This window comes from Pelodiscus sinensis, unplaced genomic scaffold (genome assembly GCF_049634645.1).
Source record: "Pelodiscus sinensis isolate JC-2024 unplaced genomic scaffold, ASM4963464v1 ctg59, whole genome shotgun sequence".
In the NCBI taxonomy this organism is placed as follows: domain Eukaryota; kingdom Metazoa; phylum Chordata; order Testudines; family Trionychidae; genus Pelodiscus; species Pelodiscus sinensis.
Genome location: NW_027465846.1, coordinates 215,955 through 242,575, shown reverse-complemented (window position 1 = coordinate 242,575; position 26,621 = coordinate 215,955). Strand labels below are relative to the sequence as shown.

The window sequence follows — 26,621 nt, the reverse complement described above, 5'->3', positions numbered from 1 at the left end:
ACTTAAGAACAAACCTACAGTCCCTATCTTGTACGTAACCCGGGGACTTCCTGTACTTGGCAAGTGGTTTCTTGTGTGGCTTGTATTTAAGAGCAGTTAAGTTGGTACATTCCTGACCGAACGTTTTTACTGCCGCAGACTCGACGTGGTCGAGGGGGGGAGTGTAACGGACAGCCAAACTTGAACTAAAATAATAATGTCTATCATGCCCAAAGTACAGATCTCTAACAAAGCAAAACCCAGGCCTGTCTTAACTCTGGTGCACGTATGCAAGGCTGGGGGAGGTTGGAGAGGCAGGAATATTTTTGGACAGTTCTGCAGCTTCAGCACGGTCCAGTGAGACCACGCCAAGAACATTGGGAGGAACCTTGCACTGGTACATTCGGATAAGCCAAAATTCAAGATACAGCCATAAAACTATTCACCAAATACATCGTTTATGCAAGATCCTGTATTATAATAAATCTTCTATTAATTGCTTTTTTATTATATTGTGCTGTATTAATTGTTTTCAAAATGCATAGTATTTAAGGTTTAAATTGTACAGTAAATATTTTTAAGGTGTGTAAAACTTAACCAACTAGATTAACTGCTGACAGCTTGCAATAAATGAAAAAGTGGTTCAGTCTCTCTGGAGTGTCCTAGTTTGCCTCGGATCTAAAATACATCGACCTGCACGACATCCCCACACGCCTCTTGGGTGGAAAGTCCCTGCCCAGGGCCGCGATGGAACTGTGAGACGCACTCAGGTGCCCCAAGTCAAGATTTTCTTCTTTGCCCTCCTCAGGGCCGCGGCCACGTCCTTGTTCCTCAGGCTGTAGATGAGGGGGTTCAGGGTGGGCACCACGGCGGTGTAGAAGAAGGTCACTTGCTGTTTGTATCCCGGGATACTGCTGGAATCTGGGTGGAAGAAGAGCCAGACCAAGGTGCCATACGAGAGTAACACCACGGTCAGGTGGGAGCTGCAGGTGGACAGGGCCTTGCGCAGGGCTTGGGTAGAGCGCAGGCGGGCCACGGCCACCCCGATGAGGACATAAGAGGCCAGGATGAAGGCAAAAGGGGTCAGCAACACCAAGACACCCTCAGTGGAGACCACCATCTCGTGGACAATGGGCCGGGTGCAGGGGAGGCGCAGCAGCGATTGCAGGTGACAGAAGAAATGCTGCAGGCGGTTGCCGCAGTAACGCAGCTGGGCGGCCATGACGGTGTTCAGCAGGGCGTGCGGGATCACCACGGCCAATGAAGCAGCTGCTATCTTGAGACATAGAGGCCGCGTCACCACGGCGGTGTAGCGCAGCGGGTCGCAGACGGCCACGTAGCGGTCGAAGGCCATAAGAGCCATCAAGTAGCCATCCATGTTGCCCATGGTCAGGTAGAGGAAAAGCTGGGCCATGCAGCTGGCAAACGGGATGACCCGGTGTTGGGTCAGGGCGTGCACCAGGGCCTGGGGCAGGATAATGGAGACCAGGCCCATATCCACCATGGAGAGCTGGCTGAGGAGGAAATACATGGGGCTGCAGAGCTGGGGGTCAGTCGACACCAGCCCCACAACCATGGAGTTGCCAACCAGGTTCAGCAGATAGGTGACCAGGATCACAGCGAACACCAGCGGCTGTGGGTCCAGGCTATCAGTCAGACCCAGGAGCACGAACTCGGAGACGGACGTCCAGTTGGCCTCGGCCATGGCGAGGGGCCACGGCAGCACCTGAGCGGGGAGGAGAAGGGAGTTGGCAGGAAGGGGACTCGCTGACACATTACGCCGGTCGCTTGTTGGGAGCCAAGTCCTGTTTGGCCCTGTTTGGGCAACAGTTTAACAGCTCGATCTCGATTTAAACTGTCCCTCGACGGAGACGCCAACCCCACCCTGGCTCAGTTCTGCTCCTGGTCACGGACCGTCGCTGTAAAAACAGGCAGCGTCAGGCAGCGTCCGTCTGCTCTGACCTTATGTCGCTGGGACTCTCAGAATTTGGGCTCCGTGTTCCTCTGCCTTCCTGACAGACACGCTGGCCCTGGCCAGCCAGCAGCCTCAGTGACCGTGAAACCTGTTCTCAGGTTCCCCCCTTTCTCTTCTTCTCTCAACGCCAAACAGGCCCCGTTCGTCTCCCCTTCCCTGCTAGGGCACCATTTCTAACCCTTTCCCCGTTTGCTGCTCTGCCCGGACTCTCTCCGATTTGCCCACAGCTTGTTTAACGTGTGTGGCCCACAACTGGCCACACAGCTCTGGACGAGAGCTCACCCGCGCCAGTCAGAGAGGGACGCCCCCCTCCCGTGTCGGCCCCACGACATGCCGGTTCCCACCCCTGCCTGTTAGTGCAGGATGGTCAGAGCTGCTTCACTTTGCTGGCTCCCATTCATACTCTGCTCCCATTCACGCTACAATGCCTGCAGGTGTGGAAAACCTGCCTGATCGGGAGAGATGCCAGGGGCTCTCGCTAGTGACTGGAGAAAGGAGAAGGAGAAAGGGCCACTCAGTCCCAGGCTAGAAGGACCAACTGGGGAACAAATTGCTCAGCGGCTCTTGGGTCTAGCAGAGAAGGCTCTGACCCGAGCCACTGACTGGAAGTGGCAGCTAGACACAGAGACTGTGACAGCAGGACACAGGACGTCTGGGAAACCCACCTGAGAGGCCGGTGGGGCTCAGGTTGCTCAGTTCATCGAAGAGCCGGGGAAGAGGGGACTGGACACCAGTTTGGAAATTCACTCACAGCCCTTCGTCCACATCTGGATCCTGCCTGCAGCTCTGCCCCTCCCAACGCCACATGGGAAATGGGGCCTGAGCAGGGATTCAGAAGCTCGTTGGACTCCAGACAACTCTCCTGTGAAGACAGAACAGAGAGAGGAGTGCTGTATAATGTGTAAGAGGGAGCAGCGTGCCAAGAAAAGGGGACAGAGAAAAGAACAGCAACAAGGGGGCAGCCTGTGACATTAGAGCGGGCCATTCAAAAATGGACCGAAAACACTGTCATGCACTCAGGAACCGGGGAACTCATTGCCACAGGATGGTGTCAAAGCTAAAACTTTTCAAAATTAAATGAGGGACTGGACATTTCCAAAGCTAGAAGAACTATCCAGACTTAGAATCACTCAAACTAACAGTTGTGGGAGGGATAGTAAACCTCACACTTCGGGATGTAGCAAAACCTCTCCCTGCTAGGGGTCAGGAAGGAATTCCATGGAGGGGCAGAGCCCCACCTGCATCTGCAGGCTTTTACACCTATGGCACTTTCTCAGGTCAAGAACAGATTCTGCACTGGAGGGACTGGTCTATTCTGGCCATTTCTACACCAGAGCCCCCCTGTCAATTCACAAACACTCACACGTCGTTCTTGGGGAATCTTCCGTGTCCAACTGAAGGCCACGCTTTTGCCACCTGCAACCCAACCTTTCCCTCAACAAACCTGCACAAGTCAGAAATTTCCACGCAGATGGGATATTTGCCTCCTCTTACCACAGGCTCCATAGAAAGTGTTAGGGGAGTCGGCCCAGCCTGGCATCTTACACCGGCAGGGGCGTGTTTCTGCTGCTCTGCGTCCCAGGCACCGACAGGCGAGTGCGACAGTCACATTCCAAACGGGTCCTTTTATAATGGTCTGGTAAAAACGAGAACGTCGGTCACCACGTGCGAGACGCCCCCGGACCATCCGTGGGATTTCCTCAGCACCTCGCTGGGAAGGGAGGTGAAACTTGAGGCAGGGAACGAGGAAGCAAAACAAACCAGACCCTCAAATGGGTGCAGTCACCTGGAATGGCCGAGAGCCAAACCTAGAGCTCTCCCCTCATTTCCTCTCTAGCGCGGCTCTTTCCACAGACGCCTCGTCTTGGCTGAGAAACGTCAGGGGTGGCGAATTCACCGCGCCCGTTGGCAGATTGTGCCCGTCGCTAATTAGATTCATGTCCACAAATTTAGGACTTTGTTTCCAGGCTGCCTTTACCTGGCTTCACTTCCAGCCATAACACGTCCCAACCTTCCTGCCCCCTTAGAAACGTTCCCTGTCAGTCCAGGCCCCAGTTTGAGCAGGGCCCCTTGGAGAATTCGCCTGAGTTCAATACAGTTGCTGGAGGGTGGAACGTGAATCAGCCCCTTGTCTCCCTGACAAGCCTGGGAGACGTTGGATGAAAAGGCTTCATTCTGCATGGATATTTTTCAGGGGGCTGGGCATGACACACGTCCCCGCTGTGAGCTCCCAGACTGAGCCGTGACACCGAGGAGAACCGGTCTCCTCTGGAAATCGATGCTCCTGGGGACGGTGACAAGGGAGCCAGACAATGGGTGTGTGGAGAGCCCCCCCTTCCATGTGCGTGGGAAGGACGCAGAGTGGAGACAGAATCTGGGCTGAGCAGGGACCCACCGGTGCGCGGGGTCCTTCTCCAGACAACGTCAAAGCACCTGGCCAGACAGGGCGACACATGAGGCTGCAGATGGAGGGGCCGGGCTGGGTGAGGGATTATCAAGGCGATTGCAGGTGGAGAACGTCTGTTCAGAGCCAGATACCAGAGGGGCAGAGGGACACAGAAGATGTTTTCCCTGCTGTCCTGCTCCCCAATCCCATCCCGGGCCCTGCCCCTACATGCCCCCCTCCAGCCAATATTGTCATCCCAGCCTCTCCCCTGCCGTGCCCCGACACACCCTGACCCCCAGCGTCACCTTGGACAAGGACGCCCAGCACCCGCCTGCCCCCGGTATCTGCAGAGGAACGGCCGCCCCTGCGTGAAGATGAACCCCAGCAACCAGGCCCCGGGGGCGGCAGAGTCGGCCTTAATTAGCCCCACAGGGACTGTGACTGAGAAAACATTCATTAGCGCTCAGCTGAGACACCCCACGGCTGGGAGGAGCGGGGGGTCTCTGAGGCCCATGGGCTCCCTTCATCGTGTCTCCTCCTGGACCATCACAAGCAGCCAGTCTCTGAGTCTGGTAAATCTCTCCCCCATGCTGGCCAATCCCCACACGCTGGCAACTCACAGACATTCCACTTCCACTCCTCCAAAACGAGCCTCAGTTTACCAGTTTTCCCATAATTCCTGACACACACACTCCAGGACCCCATCTATGAGCGACCCTATGCAGAGCACTGATGGCTCATGAAGTAAGAACTGAGGGTTTCCCAGGCCCCAAGGGGGAACGGTCGCAGACACAAGGAGGATCCCGGCGCGCCAGGCCGGCCTGCGCAATGGTCACTGCCCGAGCTAAGGACGCCAGGTTCCCTCTTCCCCGGCAGGGCAAACAGCCGGATCCGGGGTCTCGTGGCCCGGCCAGCGCATGCAGTCACTGGCCTGCGACGGGTTCCCATTGGCCGATCGGAAGGACTCTACACGGTGCAATGCCCCAGAGACTCATTTCCCCTCCCAACTGTCCCTGTTCACCCATCGCGCCCGCCCTGGGGCGACCTGCCCGGCCGGCTCACCCTGCCCATGTGTCTTGACAAGCTGTGAGCTTCCCACCCGGAGCGGGACCCCCTCGTCCTTCAGGGCCCCACGGCCTCCCCCTCCCGAGACGGACCTCTGGTCTCCAGCCCCTCGCTCCAGGCCACGAGCAGGAACATGTACCCTGCAGGGGCAGGCCAGGGGTTACAATTTCAAGTCCCGTGCTGAATCTCTTCAGTCTACACACATGCTCAGTGTGGCAGGCGGAGCCCAATGTTCATCCTTTATTCAAGAAGAAGGTTCTCTCAGCCAGTGTAGTGAGCGATCAGCCCCCGCCTGCCGTTACGTGCCCAGGCTTTGAGTGCGGGTCACTTTAGTAACCCCAGAAGGAAAAAAACCTACGTGCAGCGAAACCAGCGGAATCTGGCAGCCCAGCACACGGGGAACAGTAAACACCGGCCACCCATGGAGCCCTGACGGGCCACGTGCAGCCTGCAGGCCACAGGGTGCCCAAGTCCAGGCGGGACGTAGGGCGGCCATTTTGAGCACGGAGGGGAATGACCCACGGGGACAACTACCCCAGGGTTGTGGGGCATTTTCCATCCCTGGCAATTTTTCACTCAAGCTGGGCTGCGGCTCCAGGGGATCCGCCCCTCAGGGCCGTTCTCTGCCCGTGTGGCACGGGGGGTCCCACGAAAATCGATGAATCATCTCGAAACTCTCCCCAAGGCGAGAGCAGGACGAGCTGCCGGCCGACGGCTCAGCTCTCCCAGCCCCATGGACCAAGGGGTTCGTGTGAAACTCGGCTCTGGTCAAATGTAGGCTGTTTCGAATGCCTTCATTAGCCTCCCTAGTTTGAACTCGGGGAGCTAGTGTAGACATACCCTTTGATCTTAGCATGTTCCGATGTGAAAATGAAGGGATGGAATATTGTCATGCATGGTGATGTTAATATTAGGCAACACCTTGTGGTAGATAGAAAGAAGTTTAATGTTGAAAGACTTTGTAACTTTGTTAAAGTGACTAGGAGTACCCTTGTGTTTCATGCTGCAATTCTGTAGATGTATTGTTTGTGTGAATGAGAGAAAGAATATTTTAGGAGAGAGAAGTGCGAAGGCCACTGCATGCTCGAAAGGTCAGAGGAGGGGCTGGAGACTCAGAAGCACCAAATAATTATCAACTAAGTCAAAGCACACTGAAGACGCAGACTGCCAGGGCAGACTGACGAACCCTGAAGTTAGTGGCAAGCACCCCTTGATAAGGAACCGATAACAACTTTTGCCGGCAAGACAACACCCCAAGGGGTCATCAGCATACGGATATCAAATGACTGTGAGAACAACTTATTTCCAATAAGCACATTTCATAGGAAGATTGATTGTGATGCTGAGTGACTGATCAAGGCCTGACAAGGCAAAATGCCTAGACCTGCATGGAAGGAAAATCCTATAAAAGTTGGGGTGTCTCGTCCTGCCAAGTGAAGCATCACTCTGGACTGACAAGAACCCGGCTCCTTCCTCGCACTCGACCTATCTGGCCAATAGTTGGGGCCAAGCAACAGACTAGTTAGTATTCCATCAGCCGGGTGTGTGTCTGTATGTAAATGCACATGCTACTTGGTTATATTATCAAGAAACGTGACGTGTTGCCTTATCCCCCTGAAAAAGATTCCGAGTGCTTCTTTTAAGCATAACAGACAGACCACGCTCAAGGAGGATCACTGTGAAATTGGCAAGGCCCCTCTCCGTTCCCCTCATGCCCCACCCCCTGCACACTTCTTAAGCTCCCCCTGCCAAGACTGCACCCCTAGCCTCCTCCTGCACCCTCCCCCATGGCTAGACACCTATCCCCAGTCTGCTTTTGCACCCCACCTCCCACCCAGATCGTGCATCTAGCCCGCTCATTGGCAGACCTGGCCTGCACACTAAACCCCTCATTTCAGTCCCCACTCCACAACCAAGGGGGTCAACAAAATCTACTAACCCTGGAACCCCAGAAGAGTTAATCTGGCCCATGGGAAGCCCTGAAACTCAGTCCTCCCTACCCTTCCCTTCTCCCCCTCCCCCCCATGGGGTTGGAGCACCAGGGGCAGGAGGTGTCTCAGCTGGGGACCACATCTATGAGAGTTGGGTTTTTGGGGGGGATTGCGTCTCACAGGTATGGCCCTCAACTGATTTTTCTGTAGATCAGTGACTTCTGACCCAAAAAAGATGCCCCACTCCGGCCATAACCTTTTGTGTTGGACGTAAATAAATATTTTATTTCATTTAAAATGAACTTTGGAAAACCAACATGAGAAAAGCGGAAGCGCTTAACCTGATTAATAATTTCTGATTGGTTCAATGAAACCAAAATGGCTTGGGTGTCATTATGTAATTAACGGCGAGTTTCCCATAAGAACTGGTGGTCCACGGAAACGTTTGCATTGAGCAGGCTGGACCACGGGCCAAAAAGTAGGAGAACCACTGCTCTACACATCTGTTCGGTTCACCAGCCTCATGTCAGAAGGGGAAAGAACACAGGTGTCCTGGAGGAGGTAAGGGGGAAGGTTTCCCAGACACATCTTGGGTGGAAAGTCCATGCCCAGTTCAGACATGGAGCCACAGGCTGGTCTGATTTGCCTCAACGTAGGACCTTCCTCTTTGCCCTCCTCAGGGCCGCGGCCACGTCCTTGTTCCTCAGGCTGTAGATGAGGGGGTTCAGGGTGGGCACCACCGCGGTGTATAAGAAGGTCACTTGCTGGTCGTGCCCCTGGATTTTGATGGAGTCCGGGTGGAAGTAGAGCCAGAGCATGAGGCTGTACGTGAGAAACACCACGGTCAGGTGGGAGCCGCAGGTGGAGAGGGCCTTGCGCAGGGCTTGGACAGAGCGCAGGCGGGCCACGGCCACCCCGATGCGGGCGTAGGAGGCCACGATGAAGGTTAAAGGGGCCAGGGTCACCAAGGCGCCCGCGGTGGAGACCACAAGCTCGTTGATAACAGGCCGAGTGCAGGGGAGGCGCAGCAGGAATTTCAAATGACAGAAAAAATTCTGCAGGCGGTTGCCACAGTAACGCAGCTGGGCGGTCATGACGGTGTGCAGCAGGGCGTGCGAGATCACCACGACCCAGAAGGCAGCCGCCATCTTGAGGCACAGGGACCGCGTCACCACGGCGGCGTAGCGCAGCGGGTTGCAGACGGCCACGTAGCGGTCGTAGGCCATGGCAGCCAGCAGGTAGTTCTCCATGTTGCCCACGGCCAGGAGGATGAAGAGTTGGGCCATGCAGCTGGTGAAGGGGATGGCCCAGTGCTGACTCAAGGTATGCACCAGCGCCTGGGGCAGGATGATGGAGACCATGCCCATGTCCACCATGGAAAGCTGGCTGAGGAGGAAATACATGGGGCTGCGGAGCTGGGGGTCAGTCCACACCAGCCCCACAAGCATGGAGTTGCCGACCAGATTCACCAGATAGGTGCCAAGGAGGACTGCGATGATCAGCGGCTGCATGTCCTGGCGTTCGGACAGACCCAGGAGAACGAACTCGGAGACGGACGTCCAGTTGGCCTCAGCCATGGCGAGGGTCAGCGGCAGCACCTGAGTGGGGAGGAGAAGGGATTTGGCAGGGAAGGGACACGCTGATAAATTACGCCAGTGGCTCGTTGGGAGCCAAGCCCCCTTTGGCCCTCTTTGGGCAAGAGTTTAGCACCTCAATTTTGATTTAAACTGTCCCACAGTGAAGACGACAACCCAACCCTGGCTCAGTTCCGCTCAAGGGCACGGACTATCACTGTAAACACAGGCAGCGTCCCTCTGCTCTGACTGTGTCTCACTGTGAGTCACAGACTCTAGGCTCCGTGTTCCTCTGCCTGCCCGATGGACACGCTGGCCCTGGCCAGCCAGCAGCCTCGGCCTCCTTGAAGCCTGTTCTTGGGTTTCCCCCTTTCTCTTCTTTTGTCAAGGCCCCGTTTGTCTCACCTTCCCTGCTAGGGCAGAGTTTCTAACCCTTTCCCCGTTTGATGCTCTGCCTGGACTCTCTCCAATTTTCCCACAGCTTGTCTAACGTGTGTGACCCAGAACTGGCCACAGAGCTCCGGACGAGAGCTCACCAGCACCAAGCAAAGCGGGACACCCTCCTCTCATGTCAGCCCCCACGACGCTCCGGTTCCCGCCCCAGACTGGTAGCACAGGATGGTCAAAGCTGCTTCACTTTGCTGGCTCCCATTCACACTCAGCATGGTCACTACTCTTTGAATCATAGAATCATAGAATCCTAGGACTGGAAGGGACCTCGAGAGTCATCGAGTCCAGTCCCCTGCCCTCAAGGCAGGACCAAATACTGGCTAGACCATCCCTGATAGACATTTATCTAACCTGCTCTTAAATATCTCCAGAGATGGGGATTCCACAACCTCCCTGGGCAATTTATTCCAGTGTTTGCCCACCCTGACAGTTAGGAACTTTTTCCTAATGTCCAACCTAAACCTCCCTTGCTGCAGTTGAAGCCCATTGCTTCTTGTTCTATCCTCAGAGGCCAAGATGAACAAGTTTTCCCCTCCTCCTTATGACACCCTTTTAGATACCTGAAAACAGCTCTCATGTCCCCCCTCAGTCTTCTCTTTTCTGAACTAAACAAACCCAGTTCCTTCAGCCTTCCTTCATAGGTCATGTTCTCTAGACCTTTAATCATTCTCGTTGCTCTTCTCTGGACCCTCTCCAATTTCTCCACATCTTTCTAGAAATGCAGTGCCCAGAACTGGACACAATACTCCAACTGAGGTCTAACCAGCGCAGAGTAGAGCAGAAGAATGACTTCTCGTGTCTTGCTCACAACACACCTGTTAATACAGCCCAGAATCATGTTTCCTTTCTTTGCAACAGCATCACACTGCTGACTCATATTTAACTTGTGGTCCACTATAACCCCTAGATCCCTTTCTGCCGTACTCCTTCTCAGACCGTCGCTTCCCATTCTGTGTGTATGAAACTGATTGTTCCTTCCTAAGTGGAGCACTTTGCATTTCTCTTTCTTAAACTTCATCCTATTTATCTCAGACCATTTCTCCAATTTGTCCAGGTCATTTTGAATTATGACCCTATCCTCCAGATTAGTCGCAACCCCTCCCAGCTTGGGATCATCTGCAAACTTAATAAGCGTCCTCTCTATGCCAATATCTAAATCGTTGATGAAGATATTGAACAGAGCCGGTCCCAAAACAGACCCCTGCAGAACCCCACTTGTTATGCCTTTCCAGCAGGATTGTGAACCATTAATAACTACTCTCTGAGTACGGTTATCCAGCCAGTTATGCACCCACTTTATAGTAGCCCCATCTAAGTTGTAATTGCCTAGTTTATTGATAAGAATATCATGCGAGACCGTATCAAACACCTTACTAAAGTCTAGGTATCCCACATCCACCGCTTCTCCCTTATCCACAAGACTCATTATCCTATCAAAGAAAGCTATCAGATTGGTTTGACATGATTTGTTCTTTACAAATCCATGCTGGCTGTTCCCGATCACCTTGCCACTTTCCAAGTGTTTACAGATGATTTCCTTAATTACTTGCTCCATTATCTTCCCTGGCACAGAAGTTAAACTGACTGGTCTGTAGTTTCCTGGGTTGTTCTTGTTTCCCTTTTTATAGATGGGCACTAGATTTGCCCTTTTCCAGTCCTCTGGAATCTCTCCCATGTCCCATGATTTTCCAGAGATGATAGCTAGAGGCTCAGATACCTCCTTTATCAGCTCCTTGAGTATTCTAGGATGCATTTCATCAGGCCCTGGTGACTTGCAGGCATCTAACTTTTCTAGGTGATTTTTAACTTGTTCTTTTTTTATTTTACTTTCTAAAATTACCCCCTTCCCACTAGCATTCACTGTGTTAGGCATTCCTACAGACTTCTCGGTGAAGACCGAAACAAAGAAATCATTGCGCATCTCTGCCATTTCCAAGTTTCCTGTTACTGTTTCTCCCTCCTCACTGAGCAGTGGGCCTACCCTGTCCTTGGTCTTCCTCTTGCTTCTAATGTATTTATAAAACGTCTTCTTGTTTCCCTTTGAGGATGGTCTTTTCACCACTTAGACACCCGCCTAATGGTAACTTCACCTAGACCGAACCGAAGGAGTCTTATATTCCTTCCTGACCACTGCAGATGTCCAACTGAATCCCTGAAGCAAGACACTGGATTCTAGTCACCCTTATCATACTGAACTCCAAAAGTCACAGGCACGCCAAGGGAAATGCAGGTTATTAATAGAAAGGCCCATGCAGGGAGGAAATGGAGTCCAAGGCGAGACGGGAGGGAGGTTCTGAAATAACCATCCCCTTAGGAAACAGCCAAACCGGCATCGGGGAAGGGGTTGGTGAAGTGAAGAGGGCTCAGAGCAGAGCCCCGGCAATACCTGCAGGACCGGAAAACCTGCCTGATTGGGAGAGATGCCAGGAGCTCTCGCTAGTTAGTGGAACAAGAAGAAGGCGAAAGGGCCACTCGGTCCTAGGCTATAAGGACCGATTGGGGAACAAATTGCTCAGCGGCTCTTGGGTCTAGCAGAGAAGGGTCTGACCTGAGCCAGTGGCTGGAAGTGGCAGCTAAACACAGCGGCTGTGACAGCAGGATGCAGGACGTCTGGAAAACCCACCTAAGAGGCCAGTGGGGCTCAGCTTGCTCAGTTCATGGAAGGGAAGGTGAAGAGGGGACTTGGCTCCAATTTGTAAACACGCTCACAGTCCTTTGTCTTCCTCTGGATCCTGCCTGTAGCCCTGCCCCCCTCCCCAATGCCACACGGGAAATGGGGCCTGAGCAGAAGCTCAGGAGCACGTCCGACTCCAAAAAACTCCTGTGCAGAGAGGAGAGAGAGGAGTGGTGTATAACACATAAGAGGGAGTAGGATGTGATCAAAATGGACCAGAGAAAAGAGCTTGAGGGATTCTGTCCATGCTGTTACTCGGTGCAGCCCATGAAATTACAGTGGGACGTTCAAAAATGGACCAAAGACATAGTCTCGCACTCAGGAACAGGGGAACTCATTGCCACAGGACGGTGTCCAGGTTAAAACTTATCAAGATTAAACAAGGGACTGGAGATTTCCAAAGCTACGCAGAATATCCAGCGTTAGAATCACTCAAACTAACATATAGTTGTGGGAGGGATATTAAATCTCATGCTTCCAGATGTTGCAAAACTTCTTGCTACGTCAGGAAGAAATTCCATGGAGGGACAGACCCCCCCACCTGCTTTTGCATGTTCTTACACCTATGGCCCGTTCTCCGGTCAAGAATGGATTCAGAATTGGAGGGACCCATCCATTCTACCCATTTCAACACCAGAGCGCGCCCCCCCCCCCCCCCCCATCAATTCACACAAACACTCACACGTTTTTCATGGGAAATCTTCCGGTTCCAACTGAGGGAATTTTGCCTCCTTTAACCCAACCTTTCCCTCAACAACTTTCCACCTGCACAAATCAGAAATTTCCACCCAGGTGAGATATTTGCCTCCCCTTACAACAGGCTCCGTACAAAGCGCTGGGGGAGTCGGCCCAGCCTGGCATTTCACACCGACAGGGGCGTGTTTCTGCTGCTCTATATCCCAGGCACCGACAGGCAAGTGTGACAGTCACATTCCAAACGGGTCCTTTTATAATCGTCTGGTAAAAACGAGAACGTCAGTCACCGCGTGTGAGACGCCCCCCGACCGTCCGTGGGATTTCCTCAGCACCTCCCTGTGAAGGGAGGTGAAACTTGAGGCAGGGGATGAGGAAGCAAAACAAACCAGCTTCCCGAAAGGGGAGCAGTCGTCTGGAACAGCTCGGAGCCAAACCTAGAGCCAAACCTGTGCCCGGCCCTGCCCCTACATGCCCCCTCCAGCCGGCATTGCCATCCCAGCCTGTCCCCTGCCGTGCGCCGACACACCCTGACCCCAGACCTCACCTCAGACACGGACGCCTGGCACCCGCCTGCCCCCGGCATCTGCAGAGGAACGGCCGCCCCTGTGTGAAGATGAACCCCAGCAACCAGGCCCCGGGGGCGGCAGAGTCGGCCTTAATTAGCCCCACAGGGACTGTGACTGAGAAAACATTCATTAGCGCTCAGCTGAGACGCCCCACGGCTGGGAGGCCCCACAGCTGGGAGACTCGGGGGGTCTCTGAGGCCCATGGGCTCCTGTCGTGTCTCTTCGTGGACCATCACAAGCAGCCAGTGGCCAAGTCTGCTAAATCTCTCCCTGTGCTGGCCAATCCCCACACGCTGGCAACTCTCATTCGACTTCCACTCCACCAAAACAAGCAGTGTGCCTCAGTTTACCAGTTTTTCCTTAATTGCTGCCACCCCAACACACTCCAGGACCCATCTCTGAGCACACCAAACAAGCGCCCCGATGGCTCATGAAGAAGGAACTGAGGGTTTCCCAGGCCCCAAGGGGGAACGGTCGCAGACACAAGGAGGATCCCGGCGCGCCAGGCCGGCCTGCGCAATGGTCACTGCCCGAGCTAAGGACGCCAGGTTCCCTCTTCCCCGGCAGGGCAAACAGCCGGATCCGGGGTCTCGTGGCCCGGCCAGCGCATGCAGTCACTGGCCTGCGACGGGTTCCCATGGGCCGATCGGAAGGACTCTGCGCGGTGCAATGCCCCAGAGACTCATGTCCCCTCCCAGCTGTCCCTGCTCACCCATCGCGCCCGCCCTGGGGCGACCTGCCCGGCCGGCTCACCCTGCCCATGTGTCTTGACAAGCTGTGAGCTTCCCACCCAGAGTGGGACCCCCTCGTCCTTCAGGGCCCCACGGCCTCCCCCTCCCGCGACGGACCTCTGGTCTCCAGCCCCTTGCTCCAGGCCGGGGGCTCTGCCCAGCGCCCCCACGCGGGACCGGCTGAGACATGGACACACTCAGTCGGGTTTGTTATTCACCTGCAAGCCCTCAGAGAACGGAAGGTCCATAGATCATTATGTCATCCCAGCCCTGAGCTAAGCTGCCGTGAATCTCCATTTTCAGGCACCTTTTTCCTTCCTTCCAGACTGCATCAGTTCCCTCAAGTGTCAATGACTTTATGGTGGAATGGATGTTTACCAGGGCGACTTATAACAGGGATGCTTTGTAGTATGATTTACCTTTCCATACAGTGTCCATAAACATATTTTACCGTGACACTAATGTTCAGAAGATTATGAGTTTTCAAATCATACCGCACAAAGGCTTTGTACAAAAGGCATCATAGTCTTCAAAAGAATGAAGATCAGGGTTCAGACTGTCACACTGAGAGTTATTTGTGTGTGTACAGAAGGGGGTTTGGCATGGGAAATGACTTTAGTCCCTGGCTTTTCCCTGCAGTGTCGATGTTCCGTAAAGGATTGGTTGAAACCAATTCAGATCCATTTGGGACCTAGGTCAATCATTTCAAACCTGTGGTTGGAAGTCCCCTGGTGGTTCGCAGGCTAGATCAAAGATTTTTAAGGGGTTGTGGACTTCCATTCACATTTTGTAGGAATCTACCTATGGGTGAAAGTCGTGCAAAAACACCCCGGCTGTGTCTAGACTGGCATGATTTTCCGGAAATGCTTTTAACAGAAAAGTGTTCCATTAAAAGCATTTGCAGAAAAGAGTCCGTGCCAATCTAGACGCGCTTTTGCGCAAAAAAGCCCCGAACGCCATTTTCGCAATCGGGGCTTTTTTGCACAAAACAAATCTGAGCTGTCTACACTGGCCCTTTTGCACAAAAGCTTTGCGCAAAAGGGACTTTTGCTCGAACGGGAGCAGCATAGTATTTCCGCAAAAAGCCCTGATTTCTTACTGTAGGAAGTCAGTGTTCTTACGGAAATTCAAGTGGCCAGTGTAGACAGCTGGCAAGTTTTTCCGCAAAAGCAACTGCTTTTGCGGAAAAACTTGCCAGTCTAGCCACAGCCCCCAAATTGTGCAAATGGAAGTCAGCCACTGGAAAAAAAAATCCCCGCTTTAAGTTGTTTCGCTATGAGTTTTTTGGAACATATCTTGGACTCATACTGAGACTAGCCAGTACTGTACGACCTCGCTGAGTCATGTTCTGTGTTGAGCTAAACCAGCACAGAGCTTCCTTACAGATAAAAGACAAACTGGTGCCTCAGCCAGGTGTCCACGTAATCAAATGGGTCATCACCATTTCAAGCCACGTTGGCAGAAAGACCTGTGAGTGAGACAGCTGGAAGTTCCCATCCCTGAGACTCTGCTTAATGTCGGTTGCAGATGATTTTGAAAGAGGAAAAGTGGGGAACAGGGGGCCACGAATTCTCTCTCCCTTCATCTCTGCTCATGGGATCGACTTGGAAAACTTTGGATTGGAGAGTGATTCTGGCTGATAGAGCCAACCAGTAAGCCTGGAAAAGACCCTGCACTGAGAGAGACTCTCTCCCTTTAAGCTTCTTAGGGATCAGTTTGTGTTTTCTACTTTTTATTTCTTTGTAACCAACTCTGACCTTTATGCCTCGTTACTTGTAATCAAGTTAAAATCCATCGGTCTGGAGCGACTAAACTTGGTTTCTTGTCTCATCTGGACCGGCGAGTGCCTGGGTGGGTGGAAGGGTTTGGGACATTCCTTGTGCTGCCGTGACGGGCTTTTGGTGACCCTGTCTGGGCCAGGAGGGGCTGGGATGCAAAAGACACGTTGGTGGGGGAAGAGGAATTTCTCAGCATCGCTCTGCAGTGTAATTCCTGGGCAGCTGGTGCACTGTACACAGGGATTACACACGGCGGCTGTGTGTGAACAGACCCGTCAAGGCAGCTGGTACAGCAACGCCGTGTGACAGGCACCACCAGCTGGAGAGCTGAGGAGGTACCACTGTCCACGAATTCAGTCACAGGGCCCATGGGGGTGAAGCAAGCCAGGGTTCCTGCTCCACTGGTTGGCCATGGAGACACAGTCCCACTGGAGAGTCCACCAAAAGTATCCCAAGACCCCGACTTCCTTTATCCCCGACCACGCAGTCTGGGAGAGGGTCAGTTTTGGGAGGAGGCTGGGAACCTGGATGAAAGGTGGTTGGACGCAGGCGGGTGTGATGCAGCGTGGATGCTGGCACTGCCAATTGGGACCTAGCGTCCCACAATTCCCGGGCTTATCCATCAGTGTAAACGCTCTAGCCCTGGACTAATAAACCCAGTGTCTGCTCACTCCGCTTCTACTAACCCTGCGCTACCTGGCCGTGTAGACAGACCCTGACATGGCTCGGGTCTTGGTGATACGTACGCACCCTGCCAGCTCACGGCCTGTCTGGAGAGCGAGCTCAGTTTCCCCCCCCCCACACACACACACACACACACAATAGGTAGCACCACACAAAAGGGGGAAACTGAGGCACACGTGAGCGCCGCACAAAACCCATCACAAAAATTCTCACTTGACCCCACTCTCACATGTCCCCACAGGAACACCCTGCCAGACGTGGGGCAGGGAGTTTGTGAGGTGCAGGCCTGTCTTGGGGGCTCGGCTTGGCTTGTTTGAAGGACTGTTAGCGAAGGCGCCTTGGCCTAAGGGAGAGGGGGAAGCTAAAGTGCCAGGTGTGGGTCTCATGAGAGCAGACAGAGACAGGAAGGCAGCATGGCCTTCCCGGGGATACACCCCTGTTCCCTCTTTGCTCCATCCCCAGCGTGATAATTCCCGGTAATGGCTCCATGCCCCTCTGGGCCTCGTTAGTTGCCAGGGCCCTTAGGGACAGGAGCCAGGGATGGAGGAGGAGCGGCTGGGGGGTTTCAGTGCGAGTTTCGGGTAATTAGCAGGATGTTTGTCCCACACTAGGGATCCGTGCATAGATTCACCTCCCCAACCCAGTATGAACACTGTGCTCTGAGAAACACTGGAGATTGGGCACAGGGGAGTGTTTGCCCGAGCACCCGAGACAGCCAAGTGCCCATCCCACCTCCCTCGCTGGGTTTCTTCTCCAGACAGCAGGGCAGCCCAGGGGGGAAACTGAGGCACGGGCCGGCTTCTTACAAAATATTGCAACCGATTCCCACGCTGGCCCAAAGTTGCTCCCACACGGGGCCACAGTGCAGGGGGGAGGAGGAGGAAAGAAGGACTCGCTTTGGCTCTTCGGACAAGCTGGAGAGGGAAGTTGGAACAGGACAAAAATTCATCCTGGGACTCAGGATAGAAACGTTTCACGCTCTGCCACTGGGTGAATTAACCACCGATCGATTGCCCAAGGGGGGAAGCAAGATTCGTCTTTCCAGACCACTTTACAGCCATGATGGAAGGTTTTCCTAACAGATCTGCCCTGTGATTTTTTTTGTTGCAGGGCTCTGGGCTGCGGAGGTCAGACTGGCCAACCTCCCTGGCTCCCTCCAGCCGGGGTGGGTGTGAAATTAGCCATCTCCTTGGGATGCCGACACTGGCGGATGTGCTACAGCCCGGCGTGGTGGGCATGGGGTCCTGTCCCACCATTGATACCCCACGGGGGTTAGATAACAAACACAAATGGAATGGCGCCGCCGGTACCCCGGTCGGAAGCACAGACCCTCCCCCCCAATCCGGGTCTCTCACCCCTGAATTAGCTATAACCCTGGTATGGCTGCGGTATCCCTCCCGCTCCCTCTCTTTTAAGCAACCGTGTCGAAAAGAAGAGCCGAAGCCGCGTGTAATGAACCAAACCGAGTGTTATCGGGGGAGAAATTCACAGGAGTAGGGAATGGGGGACCAATCCGACGTATCTCACAGGAGATCAGCGGGACAGGGCCGTGGAGTGACAGCAAAATACTGGCATGAAGCCTGAACCCCAAACCCAGCTGACTTATCCCTCGGGCCAAGTGTATCTGGCTGGTCAGTGCTGCCCCCAAACGCAGCCACTTTTCCCTCTCTTCACAGGGCAGTCGCGGCGCTTGCAGGGTTGCCAGGCCCTGCGACCCGTCGCCTCATTGCAAGGCCTTGGGGAGGAGCGCCGGGGAGTCCCGCGACGCTCTGTTTCGGGACGAGCACCAAAGAGGATCCGCAGGTGGATGGAACGAGGACTGGACAGTGGGTAGGACGGGGCTCCTCGTCTCCCTGCGGCTGGATCTTCCCCCGGCCGCGTGGGGGTGAACGGCAGGAACCGGCGCGTGCGGCCACGGGGGCGGGCGGCACCGTGGCTCTGGTGACAGAGTCCGGGGGAGGGGAGAAGTCTGAGGTAAATGGAATCTTCCGGGCTCTTTGGCGGGAGAGAACCGGTTGAGTCTGGTTTCAGAGAGAACCGGTTGAGTCCGGTTTCGGAGAGAACCGGTTGAGTCCGGTTTCTCGGAAATCTGCCCTGAGGAAAAGCCGTCAGAACTGCCAATGGCAGAGGTCACGGACTCCATTTTGATCCTCACGGGCTCCATTTTGAATTTCCTTAACCAGCCGGTTAAACATCATGGCACCCGATATAACTAACTATCCTCTCGCAAAAACATCCCAACACCTTGGGCACCTGTGAATCTAGGAAGCATCCCTGTCTGTTCCTGCCCTTTTCCAAACCATTCCCCTGCGTCACATCGTCACGCCAACCAAATCCATAACACAGACTTTCAATAGAGAGACTTTATTCCTCACATACAAGCTGGGGAGTTCGATTAGCAGTCACGAGATTCCTGTACATCCCTCCAAGGCTCCTCTGCATGGCTAAGGATCCCGTAAAATGGGAGTTTGGTGGAGTGAGTTTGTCAGGACTCAGCTGCAAAGACCAAAGGACCCTTAACCGAGAGAGCATCCCTGATCCATGGCTAAGCCACCAGCAGGGTTAAATGAGGCTGTACCAGACCCTGCAATGAGAGGCAAAGGTTCCCTCCCAGGGCCGTGGCTTCTTCATACATTCCCAGGCCATTGGGAGCATCTGCTGTGACCCCCTGTATCGCCCAGGCCAGAGAACGACCCCCAGAGAATTCCTAGCACAGATCTGTTAGATAAACCCCTCTCCCCTCGATGTGCAGCCCAAGAAGCCACCAGCATCCTGGGAGACATTAGGAAAGGGACTGATAACAACACAGAAAATATCCTATGACCTATGCGTGAATCTATGGTACACGCACCCCTTGAGTACTATGTACAAACATGGTCGCCCCACCAAACAGACATATTGGAATTAGAGAAGGTGCAGAGACAGAAAACAAAACTGGTTAGGGAGATGGAACAACTCCCTGGAAGGACAGATTCGGGAGGTGGGAATATGGTAGAGGTGTGGAGAAGGAAATAAGGGAATGCTAATTACTCCTTCTCATAACACAAGAATTAAGAGTGACCCCACAAAATACATAGGCAGCGCATTTAAAACAAACAGAAGGCAGTATTTCTTCACCCAACGCACAATCAGCCTGTGGAACTCCTTGCCACAGGATGTTCTGAAGGTCAAGACTGTAACAGGTTCACACACAAACTAGATATGTTCATGGAGGACAGGTCCATCGATAGTCCTTAGCCACGATGGGCAGGGATGGTGTCTCCAGCAGAAGTTTGCCAGAAGCTGCCTTCTGTTCATTCCCCCTGCAGTGCAACCTTCAGAAGCTGGGATCCTGGCTAGATGGACCATTGGTCTGACCCAGTCTAGCTGCTCTTATGTTCAGATCCCTGAGTCTTTTGGCGGATGGCTACTAAGAACATTTATACAACGGGCTTTGGGGCTGATGCCGTATGGCCATGCCCTTGAGAACACGCCTTAGTGAACCTCCTTTTCCGTGGAACAGTTGGGCTGCGTGTACATGTGTGGTGGGGTGGGTGTGACCCTACATGTGTGTTAGTTCCACCAGCCTCATGTCTGAGGGGAAAAGAGCCCAGATGTCCTGAGGGAGATAAAGGGGACGGTTCCCCAGACACCTTGTGTGGAAAGTCCATGCCCAGTGCCACGATGGAGCCGTGGGCTGGACTCATGTGGCCCAAGCCAGAACTCTCCTCCTGACCCTCCTCAGAGCCGCGGCCACGTCCTTGTTCCTCAGGCTGTAGATGAGGGGGTTCAGGGTGGGCACCACAGAGGTGTAGAAGAAGGTCACTTGCTGTTTCTGCCCCTGGGTGCTGCTGGAGTCTGGGTGGAAGTAGAGCCAGAGCACACTGCCGTATGTGAGCAACACCACGGTCAGGTGGGAGCCGCAGGTGGAGAGGGCCTTGCGCAGGGCTTGAACAGAGCGCAGGCGGGCCACGGCCACCCCGATGCGGGCGTAGGAGGCCAGGGTGAAGGCGATAGGGGCCAGCAACACCATGACACCCTCGGTGGAGACCACCATCTCGTGGACAATGGGCCGGGTGCAGGAGAGGCGCAGCAGCGATTGCAGGTGACAGAAGAAATGTGGCAGTCGGTTGCCACAGTAACGCAGCTGGGCGGCCATGACGGCGTACAGCAGGGCGTGCGGGATCAGCACGGCCCAGGAGGCAGCCGCCATCTTGAGGCACAGGGACCGCGTCACCACGGCGGCGTAGCGCAGCGGGTCGCAGACGGCCACGTAGCGGTCGTAGGCCATGGCAGCCAGCAGGTAGCCCTCCATGTTGCCAACCGCCAGGTAGAGGAAGAGCTGGGCCAGGCAGCTGGCGAAGGGGATGGTCCGGTGCTCACTCAAGGCATGCACGAGGGCCTGGGGCAGGATGATGGAGACCAGGCCCATGTCCACCATGGAAAGCTGGCTGAGGAGGAAATACATGGGGCTGCAGAGCTGGGGGTCCGTCCACACCAGCCCCACAAGCATGGAGTTGCCGACCAGGTTCAGCAGATAGGTGACCAGGATCACAGCGAACACCAGCGGCTGCAGGTCCTGGCGTTCGGACAGGCCCAGGAGCACGAACTCGGAGACGGACGTCCAGTTGGTGTTGTCCATGGCAAGGGGCGGCGGCAGCACCTGAGCGGGGAGGAGAAGGGAGTTGGCAGGGAGGGGACTCGCTGACACATTACGCCAGTCGCTTGTTGGGAGCCAAGTCCCATTTGGCCCTGTTTGGGCAACAGTTTAACAGCTCGATCTCGATTTAAAATGTGCTACAAGGCAGACGCCAACCCAACCCCGGCTCAGTTCTGCGCATGGTCACGGAATGTCACTGGAAAAACATGAAGCGTCCGTCCGCTCTGACCGTGTGTCACTGGGACTCACAGACTCTGGGCTCCGTGTTCCCCTGCGTGCCCGATGGACACGCTGGCCCTGGCCAACAAGCAACCTCAGCATCTGTGAAACCTGTTCTGGGCTTCCCTCCTTTCTCTTCTCTCCCCGTTAGTCTCCCCTTCCCTGCCAGGGCAGCATTCAGTGTTGTCTTCAAATCGTCATTGTCAAGACAAAGTCAAGTCTCAAGTCTCAATTTAAAAAATGTCAAGTCTCTTGTACAAGCCATCAATGTCGGCATTTTTGGACCATTTTTTCACCACATCGATTTAACCAAATTAGCAAGTCTCAAGTCACAGACAATGAACCCGAGTCGCGTCTCAAGTTGAATCACCTAGGCAACTTAAGTCGGACTCGAGTTCAAGTCATGGGACTCGAGTCAACGGCTCTGGCAGCATTTCTAACCCTTTCCCCGTTTGCTGCTCTGCCCGGACTCTCTCCGATTCGCCCACAGCTTGTCTAACGCTTGTGGCCCAGAACTGGCCACAGAGCTCCGGACGAGAGCTCCCCAGCGCCCAGCAGAGCGGGACACCCCCCTCCTGTGTCTGCCCCATGGCATGTTGGTTACTGCCCCATCCTGTTAGCGCAGTATTATCAGAGATGCTTCACTTTGCTGGCTCCCATTCACACTCAGCATGGTCACTCCTCTTTGGGGATGGTCTTTGGACCAGTTGTACACCCAACTCACGGGAGAGGAGGGAGAGTTTTCCTTCCTGACCACTGCAGATGACGGACTGAATCCCTGAAGCATGACACTGAATTCAAGGCACTCTTGTCATACTGAGCTCCAAGTATTACAGGCCTGCCAAAGGAAATGCAGGTTCTTAACAGCAAGGCCCATGAAGGGATGAAAAGGTCACCCACGGAGTCCGAGGTGAGACAGGAGGGAGGTTCTGAAATACCCATCCCCTTGGGAAACAGCCGAACCGGCACTGGGGAGGGAGTTGGTGAAGTGGGGAGGGCTCAGAGCAGAGCCCCAGCAATACCTGCAGGACTGGAAAACCTGCCTGATCGGGAGAGATGCCAGGAGCTCTCGCTAGTGAGTGGAACGAGGAGAAAGTGAAAGGGCCACTCGGTCCCAGGCTAGAAGGACCGACCTGGGGAAGAAATTGCTCAGCGGCTCTTGGGTCTAGCAGAGAAGGGTCTGAGCCGAGCCAGTGGCTGGAAGGGGCAGCTAGACACAGCGGCTGTGAGAGCAGGACACAGGCTGTCTGGAAAATGGGGGCTTGGTTTGCTCAGTTCTTTGAAAAGCCGATAAAGAGGGGACCAGGCACACGTTTGGCAACTCGCTCGCAGCCCTTTGTCCACATGTGGGTCCTGCCCGCAGCCCTGCCCCTCCCAACGCCACATGGGACATGGGCCCTGAGCAGCGAGTCGGACTCCACAAAAACTCTCCCAGGAAGAGAGGAAAGAGAAGAGTGGTGTCTACGGCATAAGGGGGACTGTGATGCGATGGGAATGGGACAGAGAAAACACCTCAGGGGATTCTGTCCCACCTATTGCCCACAGCAAGAAGGGGGCAGCCCATGAAATTAGAGCGGGCCATTCCAATATGGACCAAAGATGCAGGCACCTGGGGAACTCATTGCCACAGGGTGGCGTTTAGGCTAAAACTTACCAAGATTAAATGAGGGACTGGACATTTCCAAAGCTACAAGGAATCATCTGGATATTTGCCTCCTCTTGCCGCAGGCTCCGAACAAAGCGCTGGGGGAGTCGGCCCAGCCTGGCATTTCACACCGGCAGGGGCGTGTTTCTGCTGCTCTGCGTCCCAGGCACCGACAGGCGAGTGCGACAGTCACATTCCAAACGGGTCCTTTTATAATGGTCTGGTAAAACCGAGAACGTCGGTCACCGCGTGTGAGACGCCCCCGGACCGTCCGTGGGATTTCCTCAGCACCTCGCTGGGAAGGGAGGTGAAACTTAGCAGGGGAGGCAAAACAAACCAGCTTCCTGAAGGAGTCCAGCTGTCTGGACCGGCCGGGAGCCAAACCTAGAGCTCTCCCCTCATTGCGTCTCTAGCCCGGCTCTCTCCCCGGACGCCCGTCTTGGCTGAGAAACGTCAGGGTTATAAATTTACACCTTTGTTCCCAGGCTGATTTTGTCTGACTTCAGCCTCCAGCCATAACTCATCTCCTTCCGCCTGCTCCTTGGAAAGCGTCCATGTCAGTCCAGGCCCCGGTAGCCCCGAAGAGCATTCCCTGAGTTCAACACGGTTGCCGGAGGGCGGGGTGGGAAACGGCCCTTTCTCTCCATGACCAGCCTGGGAGACATTGGATGAAAAGGCTTCATTCTGCATGGATATTTTTCAGGGGGCTGGGCATGACACACGTCCCCACTGTGAGCTCCCAGACTGAGCCGTGACACCGAGGAGAACCGGTCTCCTCTGGAAATCGATGCTCCTGGGGACGGTGACAAGGGAGCCAGACAATGGGTGTGTGGAGAGCCCCCCCCCTTCCATGTGCGTGGGAAGGACGCAGAGTGGAGACAGAATCTGGGCTGAGCAGTGACCCACCGGTGCGCGGATCCTTCTCCAGACAACGTCAAAGCACCTGGCCAGACAGGGCGACACATGAGGCTGCAGATGGAGGGGTCGTGCTGGGTGAGGGATTATCAAGGCGATTGCGGGTGGAAATGTCTCTTCAGAGCCAGATGCCAGAGGGAGAGAGGGGCACAGAAGACATGGGGGGTTTCCCTGCTGTCCTGCTCCCCAATCCCATCCCGGGCCCTGCCCCTACATGCCCCCCTCCAGCCAACATTGTCATCCCAGCCTCTCCCCGCCGTGCCCCAACACACCCTGACCCCCGGCCTCACCTCAGACAAGGACGCCTGGCACCCGCCTGCCCCCGGCATCTGCAGAGGAACGGCCGCCCCTGCGTGAAGATGAACCCCAGCAACCAGGCCCCGGGGGCGGCAGAGTCGGCCTTAATGAGCCCCTCAGGGACTGTGACTGAGAAAACATTCATTAGTGCTCAGCTGGGACACCCCACAGCTGGGAGGCGCGGGGGGTCTCTGAGGTCCATGGGCTCCCGTCATCGTGTCTCCTCCTGGAACATCAGAAGCAGCCAGTCGCCAAGTCTGCTAAATCTCTCCCCTGTGCTGGCCAATCCCCACACGCTGGCAACTCACAGACATTCCACTTCCTCTCCCCAAAAGGGGCAGCGTGCCTCAGTTTACCAGTTATCCATTAATCACCCACACACACTCCAGGACCCCATCTGTGAGCGCCCCCAACAAGCACCCCAATGGCTCATGAAGAAGGAACTGAGGGTTTCCCAAGCCCCAAGAGGGAACGGTCGCAGACACAAGGAGGATCCCGGTAGGTAGTTCAAATTAGAGACTACGAGGAGTACCGGCAGTTCGAATTAGGGTCTCTATCGAACTCCCTATTCCGTACCGCACAGAGTGCAGACTAAGGGGGATTTAAACATGGCGGCGCCCAGGAAGATGCAAATGAAGCCCGGGATATTTAAATGCTTTCAAAGCAGCAGAAACCAAACCAGATCTAGAAGACGCATTAATAATCCCCTGGCCCCAGCCAGTCTTCCCTTCCCGGCTAGATTTAATAAGCCACGAAGGGGTCAAGTGAGCCCGTGGTCGGTCGCACTCCGCCAAGCACCCTGTCCACATCCTCAGTCTGCAATAGCTGAAACTGAGCCAGAGAAAAAAGACTGGGCGGTGCACTCCACACATTCCGTGTCCCACTTACGTAGCAACCAGAGTCCAAATCCAGCCGGACGCAGGCGATCTTATTAGCAAAATGCTTTGCAAACAGATCGCAGCAGGGGGCCAAAGGCTCCTCTATTTCGTCACGAGTGCCAGACTGCCACAGGCCCCGCGCTGCTCGAAACGGCGTCGTGCGGACGCGATACGGGTGGAGAAGCAGCTTGTCTTCGCTGTCAGCACCGCCACAGAGGGAGCTCGCAGTTCAGCTCAAACCTGCAGCCGATCAGACTCAGCTCAAGTTCTCCTCCAGCGGCGTTCTAGCCGTCGCTCAGACTGTTTCGCTGCCACCAGCTCCCTAGAAAACCAGGGAGCAAACTTGGCTCGACTGGTCCGAAGAGGGCGCTTAGGAACAATTATATCAACTGCCCAGGCTACCTCGGTGTTCCATGTATCAACTAGGCATCTACAGGACCATTTGCCAGAATGGCTGAACAATCCCCCAGGGACCTCAGAAAACCCTCCGGGTCCATCAGCCTCCGAGGGCGGATCATCTTACTTGGTCCCCCGCCTCTGTGGAGGGGAAGGTCAGCAGACAGTCTAAACTTGACCAGGTAGTGATCAGTCCATGACAAAGGGAGTGTAGCCACATCCCTTATCCCAAGAACTCTATCACCCTTAGTCCAAAAAACCAAATCAAGAGTACGACCTGCAACGTGTGTTGGCTCAGTTAATTCTTGGCATAATCCTAGGGTGGCCATGGCATCCATAAAATCTTGGGCCGGACCAGACAGAACAGCCTGGGCGTGGATATTAAAGTCCCCCAAGACCAAAAGCCTCGGCATCCTCGATGCCACGTCCGAGACCACGTCGGCCAGCTCGAGCAGAGCATCTGCCGTAGAGCGAGGTGGGCGGTACACAAGCAGCGTAGCCAACCCATCCCGGCCACCCAACGTCAAGTACAGACACTCGAATCTGACACTTCGTTGGACCACAACTCTAGCCAGTGAGAGAGAATCTCGATGGACGGTTGCCACCCCACCTCCCCGACCATTAAGCCGCGACTGATGCTGTACTGAGAACTCAGCCGGGCACAATTGGGAAAGGGCGACGCCTCCCTCCACTCTCAGCCAGGTCTCGGTGATACAAGCCAGGTCAGCCCCTTCATTCAGAATTAAATCGTGGATGACAGCTGTCTTCTGGGATACTGACCTGGCATTCAGCAACAGCACCCTCAGGGCTGATGGCCAGGTATTAAAGTTCCCAACATTTTTAAGGCTGGGAATAGAACCGGAAAAAGGAATAGCACATAACTGTCTAAACCTCATTCCCCTAGGCTGGCCAGTTCAGATCTTACTTCCATATCTTCCCCTCCCTGTCACTACTGCCACGATGCCATCTGAGCCCTCCTCCTTAGGCACCCCATCTGTGGGGGGTTGGGTAGCAGAACAAACACACCTTCAGTTTGGGCAGCTAAAGGGAACTTCCTCTCACCAAGCACCCTCACCTGTTCTCACCAGGGACTGAATAGGCCACCGCACAACCGTGTGTGCCGCTCTCACCAGCACACACAAA

At 54.7% G+C, this 26,621-nt stretch overlaps 3 protein-coding genes across 3 annotated transcripts; all 3 read right to left on the bottom strand.

Annotated features, from left to right (window-relative positions):
* Positions 1–656: 656 nt before the first annotated feature.
* LOC142823723 (olfactory receptor 1f45-like) lies at positions 657–1,684 on the bottom strand. Its single transcript, XM_075914964.1, has one exon. It carries the CDS (start codon positions 1,682–1,684, stop codon positions 746–748), a length of 939 nt encoding a protein of 312 aa, XP_075771079.1. The 3' UTR covers positions 657–745.
* Positions 1,685–7,748: 6,064 nt separating this feature from the next.
* LOC102459441 (olfactory receptor 1J1-like) lies at positions 7,749–8,913 on the bottom strand. The gene has a single exon (XM_006113884.2). The coding sequence runs from the start codon at positions 8,911–8,913 to the stop codon at positions 7,984–7,986; it is 930 nt and encodes a 309-aa protein (XP_006113946.2). The 3' UTR covers positions 7,749–7,983.
* Positions 8,914–18,767: 9,854 nt separating this feature from the next.
* Positions 18,768–21,329, bottom strand: LOC102458116 (olfactory receptor 1L1-like). The gene has a single exon (XM_075914925.1). It carries the CDS (start codon positions 21,108–21,110, stop codon positions 20,172–20,174), a length of 939 nt encoding a protein of 312 aa, XP_075771040.1. The 5' UTR covers positions 21,111–21,329; the 3' UTR covers positions 18,768–20,171.
* Between the last annotated feature and the right edge of the window lie 5,292 nt (positions 21,330–26,621).